Source organism: Solanum lycopersicum, chromosome 2, assembly GCF_036512215.1.
Source record: "Solanum lycopersicum chromosome 2, SLM_r2.1".
NCBI lineage: Eukaryota > Viridiplantae > Streptophyta > Magnoliopsida > Solanales > Solanaceae > Solanum > Solanum lycopersicum.
The window spans coordinates 55,386,290-55,393,987 of NC_090801.1; the positions used below are offsets into that span (position 1 = coordinate 55,386,290).

Sequence of the window (7,698 nt, forward strand, 5' to 3'; positions counted from 1 at the left end):
AATTGACTGACTATACAAAATTTTATTTATTTAACAAAAATTTGATTTCTATTCTCGAAATATAAATAAAATAAAAGAGATACTAAGAATAAAAAATAAAAATGAAGAGTGTAAAATCCAACCACATATAAGAACCCCCACAGCATCTGGTGCTTCTCTTTCGTCTGAACAAAAACAATGAAAATTTACTAAAATCTGCTGCTGTACTGTTGTCAGTTTGATTTTTTTTCTTATATTATACTTGGAACAGTTTCTTTTGATAACATAATTCACATTAATTCCTTTTCATATTTAAGCTGAAACACCAGACCAGACCTACACCTCTGGTACGGAAGCTTCACTTTTTAATTTGGGGGATTTGATTTTTTCGTAGTTTGATTCGTTCTTTATATATTGTTATAGTATTTATTTATGGAACTTGTTTTTTTGTGATAATGAAAGCTCTTGAATTTGGTAGCTCAGTGGGGTTTCTTTGTTTGACTTTACTGAGTTAAGAGTTGTACAAGGAAGAATTGCTCTATGTTTATTTTAACCCCTTTTGAGTTTCAGGGTATTTCTCACTTACTCTTTGTGTTTTGTGGATCTAGTGATAATGGGTATTTCTTGAATTTTGGTACAGGAGCTTTGAACTGTTGGAAAGATCAAAGCTTTTGAGCAGATCGGTCTTGTTTCAACCGAGATTTCAAGGGTTTCTCGGGAGATAACTGATGGGTTCTTCTTAGGTTGTTATTGGATTGTAAAGTTGTGGAGTTTTTAGAGTTGTTTTATGGATTTTGAATATATATTGTAAAAAATTGGAGTCTTGGAAGGAGTAGGGTTGCCCAAATTATTCGTGGGTACTTCTGAGAATCTTTGAAAATGGAAGGAGAAATAGTTTGCGCTGATGGGTTGTTGGCGAATATAGAAAATGAAGTGAAATTAGAAGAAGATGAAGAAGATTTTTGTAGCTGCTGTGAAGATGAGAAGGAATTGGAAGATAGGGCGGATGAAACATCGGAGGAAGAAGAGGATGAAGTGACAGAGGACGAGGACGAGGAGGAATCAGCAAGGGAGAGTTGTGAAGTAGATCTTGATGAACATTCTGTGAAGTTATTCTTTAAGGGCATTTCTATAGCTGGTCCTGGAGACTCTGGTTGCAGGGTATCTGGAATTGGAGTGGTTATAGAGAGGGCAGAAAGTGCTCCTCCTATTCAAATCCAGAAAAAGCTTGATTTTTATGTGGAGGAATTTGTGGCAGATTATTTGGCTTTGATGGATGGATTGCTGGAAGCTGTGAAGAACAAGATTAGAAAGGTTTACGCCCTTACCGACTCTGAGATTTTATACGAGCAGGTGAGACGTCTGTTCTCTGCAAAATATGTGTATCTCAATGTTCGCCTTTTAAGTTCTTGGTGTATTCCATCTTCAGTGGGTTGAATCTTTGTCTTAATGCAATTGTTTTTACCTTTGCAAATGAAGTATTAGTAGATGAACAACTTCCCCTCTAAGCTGCCCTCCACCTGCTGAAGAATATGATTTCATATTAATGACATTTTTACATCTTTGATCATCCCCTTCCCAGACCCAAAAGAAAAAGGAAATAAACCTCAATTACTCATTAAAACATTGGTCTTCCTTTATCTGTCTTTATTGAATTTGTCAGTTGAAAATGAATGTAAATTTCAGGCTTTCTTGGTTCTTTTACCAAAAAGATTTAGATGATACACCAAGATGGTGTCTACTTTACCAAGTAGACGTTGAATCTGATCTGGATACTCGATTTTCCTACAACAATAGGGTATTTTCCTACCTGAAAAACAGAATTATTTAGCTACTTCCCCCCCTCTTTCGTAAAATCTCATTTATAACTTGACTACTTATTTGGATGTGACAGTAATGAGTGCTTCATCGATTTCACTTGCTGTAAATTTGTTCTGTGGTAGTAGTGTCAGTTTATCTTAGGTTGTTTTAATGGTAACGTTTTATTTTTGTTGTTTGATGGTGAATATTTTAATCAGATTATGCATGAAGAGAACCTTGATAATCCGCTTCTCATGGCATTGCGGCAGAGGATCCTAGATCATGCTGATGATATGGAAACTTTTGTTTTGAAACTTGTCCCCAGTACTGGTCTGGCAAAGGCCTTGGACTTAGCCAAGGTAGCAATAGGGGTTGTCTCTTCCCATGTTGAAGGAGATGAATCAACTGAAAATTGTCCAATATGCTGCGAGGATAGACTGTTAGTGATGGTGACGACATTGAAATGTACCCACAAGTTCTGTTCTCACTGTATGAGAACTTATGTTGAGGGTAAAGTCCAATCTGGTCAAGTACCCATTAGGTGCCCTCAGCTAAAATGCAAATACCTCATCTCTGCAACTGAATGTATATCTTTTCTCCCTCTTAACTCCTATGGATCTCTAGTGAGGGTCCTTGAAGAAGCGAATGCTCTCAACTCGGACAAGCTTTACTGCCCGTATCCAAATTGTTCTGTTCTTTTGGATCCTCATGACTGTATGTCCACTCGGGCTAGTTCATCAAGCCAGTTAGAGAATAGTTGTGTGGACTGTCCAGTTTGTCAAAGGTTTATGTGTGTGGATTGTAGGGTCCCATGGCATTCTTCAATGACTTGTGAAGACTACCAAAATCTCCCTTTGGAGGAGAGGGATGCTGGTGACATAACTTTGCATCGCCTGGCACAAAATAAGAGATGGAGGCGCTGTTCACAGTGCAGGAGGATGATTGAGCTCACACACGGATGCTATCATATGACATGCTGGTAATATATTTTGTTCCTTTTAACTTTTTAATGCAAGATTCAGGATCCTATATTGGCTTCTGAATCAGTGAGAATAGTACCTTGATATTCTGAACCTGTTAGCTACATCTTTATGTTTTCATATCATGTACTTGTAGATCCTTATCTGATTAATATTTCCTGAAAACTGATGTTGAGATTTTGGAACATAAGCTCTAAGTCCCAAATACTCATTATTAGACAAAAGCACTATTAAACTCAGGAGCTTGGAAACCGAGGATTCTTCTAAGTACGTGGAAATGGAGTGTTGGTTCTCCAGGAATGATCGACTATATCTGATACAAAGAGAACTATCTTTCCTCTTTATATTCCGTTACCGTCCTGCATGAGAATCATCGAGGAGTATTGGTTTTTTCCTTTTACACTATCAGAAAATAAGTTCTTTTTTAGCACTTCATGTAGGGAAGTTCTTTTAACATATATATTGCTTCTTGCATTTTATCTGCACCTCATCTAATTGCCTATATGTTGTAAAAGCGAAAATCAAAGTTTTCTTATTGGGAGATTCTGGAATAGGATGGCTGGTATTGCTGGTAGTGCTAATAAATGTACTGGTTTATCAACCCCTGAATGGTGAACCTACACAATCTAAATAGTGTTGGAGGTATCTGCTTATTCACTGGTGTTAATTTTCCCATACCCGTACATTGTAAACTATGAAAGCTTATTCTTTAATAACACAGTATGATATTGAATCTTTAGTTGTCTTGTTGGAAAAAAAAATGTACATACATATGTACTGTATGTGTATATGTACATATACACACACATATATATGTAGAAGAATATTTAGTGGTTAGTAGGTCTATCATCTCTCTATTAACTCTTTATTACCCTCAAAAGGCTTGACAGACAAATTGACTCAACGTGCTATTAACGTTAAGCGACCAGACCACCCTTTTCTTTGAGATTTGGAGTGTCCCAGATAGCAAATAAAACATTATGTAAATGAGGCTTAGGATGCTCACCGGTCATTTTGGAGTTATCCGATAATGGGAGAGGGGAGTGAGACTCTCCTCAGCTAGGAGCTGATCTGAAATAGCTGAAGGCACGGACTACTGCCTGAGTACACTGGGTGAGAAGCTTGGAGTTCGAAGAAGATGTTCCCTCTATGTGCATTATAGCTCAATCATGATTAAATAAACACTCTGATAGCTTGATGCAAAGCTTATTATCCGGTGATAAAACTACTGGGCTTTGGAAAGCTTCTGATGGTTATCTGCACCAGAAAAAGCAGGAAGCATCTAGTCAACAAGTGTCCTTAGGTGTTCCAACATCAGTGTTTATTATAGTATTTTGACAGTCTATAAGCATACCTACACAGTCTATAAGCATACCTACACACTCTTTTACAAAACTTGCATTTGTTAAGCATATGAGCAAGGATTGCTCTATTGAAAGAATAGATTTTCAATGGATTGACTGGCTGCAAGTGTTGTCAGTGTCTGCTGTTATTAAGGAGCCTTCAAGAATCAATTGACCAATTTGATGGAAAGGTTATCTTAGGGCAAGATTATCTTTTGTGATTTTGGGTGATGGATTACATTTATGTTCGTGTGATCATAAGTTAATGATAAGCTTTTAGTGTATCCTTAAAGCTTTAGTGGATAAACTGATGTCCTAATATAGTTGGCAATATAACTTCTACATTAGTATCTGAGCTTGAGTGTGCCCCAATCTTTGAAAATAAGTTGTCTCAGAACCAATAGTTTCTAGCTATCAAGTGTTTCTGGGTTCCAAGTATCATATCTTGTTTCTATATGAGTCTGACTTGCTGTATTTGTCCCTTTCCAAATGGTTGGAGTTCTCGAACACTGTTCAAATTACTACCTCGTACTCTACTGCTACTGATGCTACTGCTTCTTTCTCCTTCATCTACTGTTACGTTGCAGGTAGGCAGGCTTTTTAAAAGTAAGTACCCAAGCAGGCCAATGGTGAAGGTTTATAGTTAGTGATTTAAATATTATATGAATAATGGGCAGGGAGTTAACTGAAACGAAAAAATAGCTACTTGTATCAGAAAAATGGGGTAGAAGAGCAATAAGTTTATAGCAGTGTCAGAGCAGGGTACATACAGAATAAAAAAACGAGAACCTACAAAGGGAATCTACAGAAAATAAATAAAGAAAAGTGATTCATGTCTTGCCAAAAGAACTTTTTAAAGTGAGTTGGGTGGTAGTTTGAGGACCAAACCTAATAACTTGGTGTGTAGAATTACATTGAAGTAAGTTGGGCTCTAATAGTTGGCCTATTATTGCTTTTGAAAACAGTATGTGCTTGACTGGATACAAAGGAGAGAACAGTCAACTGATATAGCTTGACCTGTTTATTCATAATTGATTTTTTCTTGAACTATTTATGAAAACGTCTTCCACAGCACTAACTTGGAAAGGCACATTGTTTTAGATAGTTGGGAAAGTTTACATCAAATACTCTGATGCTCTAAATGGAGCTAGAAAGCTTATTCTCAAGAAAAATCAACCTTCTATGACTTCTACAGATCTTTCTTTTAGGTTGCATATTTCATATTTGTGAGTGTTTGAATTTATTAGTAAGGCTGTCTGCTACGATTGCAGTCTTGCAGAGGAAAATTGCATTCCGATTGGATAATCTATCTGAGCATCAGATGAACATCTGTAGGAATGTAAAATTGAAGATAAGCTGCCCAAATGCATATGCTGCCCTTTTATGTCTTTGAAACTTGTTCAGTATATACACTGCTGAAATCGAAGTTGGTGGATTGATGATTTTAAGCATTGACAGTTTTTTGTGTTTTGTATTAAAAACTGGCAGGTGTGGGCATCAATTCTGTTATTCTTGTGGTGCGGAATACAGGGACGGCCAACAGACGTGTCAATGTGCATTCTGGGATGAGGATTACACTCAAGATTTGGTAACTCAACCGACACAACAGTTTGAGCAATGGTCGTGGGACTCATTTGAGTCGCTGCCTACTATGATGGATGCATATTCAGATGAAGAGAGATCTCAGCTGGCATTGATCCAGAGATTTCTCGCTGGTGGATTCAGTCTCACAGACCATCAAGCGTATCATCAATCCCCACCACGTTGTACAGATTCTTACGTCGATGCCATGAAGGATCTCCATCAGCTTCCATGGCTTGAACGATTCGTGTCTGTGATCAGTGACAATTACTATGAAGAACACATCCAGTGAAGTATAGATAGATTTGAAGCCATTTAGCATTCAAATGGGAGATAAATGAGTATCTCACTCTCAAGACTCCTTTGATAGTTTAAGCAAATAGATGTACTTCTTCATTTGCTTCATGCTAAAAGAGCTGTTGGGCCTTTTTTCCCTCTCCTCTTTTCATCCTAATTGTATGATGCATTGGAAGTTACAAGAAGCTTCCTCTTCATATAAAACTGATGAGCAAAACAGCACAAATCGAAGGAGACATTTATAATGTTAAAATTGTACTCTCTTTTGCCTAATTTATACGTTATGCTTTAATGAAATATTTTATCTATCACATAATTATTTGGTGACACTATCAACATTTTACTTAAGTTCTATTTATTTTACAATAGTTTGGAACGTTATAATGCATTTTCATAATTTTTTTAAAATATTGTGTCAAATCAAAAAAGGAAAAGAGGGAGTGGATGAAAAATCTCCATAAGGCGATACACAGAAATCAAAGCGAGACATCAAAATACACTCAAAATCTTTTCATTTATATAAAAAAGTGTTCACATGTCGTGTTACTTTCTTGTTTTCTACTGTATTTGGTTAGTTATTCATTACCTCTATCATATACATCGTAAAATTGATTTTTGTATGCAAAAATTGTTTTTACCAAATATATGGTCTATAAATTCATTTATAATAGGTTAGACATGAAATAAAACTTTATTTTATTCTATTTTTACTGCATTTGTTATCATTATTATAATATGTTCGTGTAACATACTGTTTAGTCAAATGAAACTCGATTATTGTCGTGCAATATATTACATATTTTTGTAACATGAAATTTACAAAAATGAAAGAAAATAAACAAAAGGGATAGGAGGACAAAAGTTAGCTAAAACTTATAATTATATTGAATTAAAGGAAACTACCAAGCAACAATAATTATTGCTCGTAAATGGACTACTGAATAGGGTGTGAAATAAGAAATAAAAGCAAGGTCTTAACAACCAAACAATAATCATTGCTAAGCTCACAATTAACAATAATTTATGTTAAAACATAAAACAATACATTGTCCTCACATGGATTGATAGAGCGTCGTGAACCTTTTAAATTCAAAGTCCATAAAACAATTGACTTTATTTTATTTATTTATAAAAATAAATAAATCAAGACCATTATTTGCAAGTTGAATGGTGGACAATTAATGTGGAAATTAAGGACCAAATAATCAGCCGCCGAATGCGTAGACAACTCGGAAATTAAATGGAAATAGACAACTCAATAAATTACAATATCTTTAACAACATTTCTATAAAATATTTTAACGGCTAGAATACACATTATTGTTGAATATTAGCAAGAGAAAGAAAAAAAACAACTTAATGCTTTGTTAATGGTAATATTGCATAGCTAAATGCCTAAATCAATCTTGTCAATGAACATACTAATCATTTGAGGCCCCAATAATGCACCCATTCTAAAAATTGTGTCCATGCTTTAAAAGTACATATCAAATTATACACATGATGTTTTATGCATTTCCTATATCAGGCACATGAAAAATCAAGTCATCAAGTAAAAAAAAAAAAATCGACCAAAAAAAGAAGAAGATCAAAGTTCATTTGTGTAGGAATATAACTTCACAACAATGTAAACTATCCTTATCAATGCAAACAATGAATCATTAAGGCCTAAAAATGTCCAATTCTATGTTCTTTTGTTCAGTATGAGGAACAGAGTA

At 35.3% G+C, this 7,698-nt stretch overlaps 1 protein-coding gene across 2 annotated transcripts; it reads left to right on the top strand.

Annotated features, from left to right (window-relative positions):
* On the top strand, positions 1 to 6,296 carry LOC101249984 (E3 ubiquitin-protein ligase RSL1). 2 transcript variants are annotated; one of them, XM_004233166.5, is made up of 4 exons: positions 1 to 326; positions 620 to 1,332; positions 1,998 to 2,758; positions 5,591 to 6,296. In XM_004233166.5, the coding sequence occupies exons 2-4, from the start codon at positions 859 to 861 to the stop codon at positions 5,973 to 5,975; spliced, it is 1,620 nt and encodes a 539-aa protein (XP_004233214.1). In that variant the 5' UTR covers positions 1 to 326; positions 620 to 858; the 3' UTR covers positions 5,976 to 6,296. The 2 variants fall into 2 exon arrangements, with proteins under 2 accessions (XP_004233214.1, XP_025885102.1); XM_026029317.2 differs by lacking the exon at positions 1 to 326 and having other exon boundaries at positions 335 to 1,332.
* Positions 6,297 to 7,698: the final 1,402 nt, after the last annotated feature.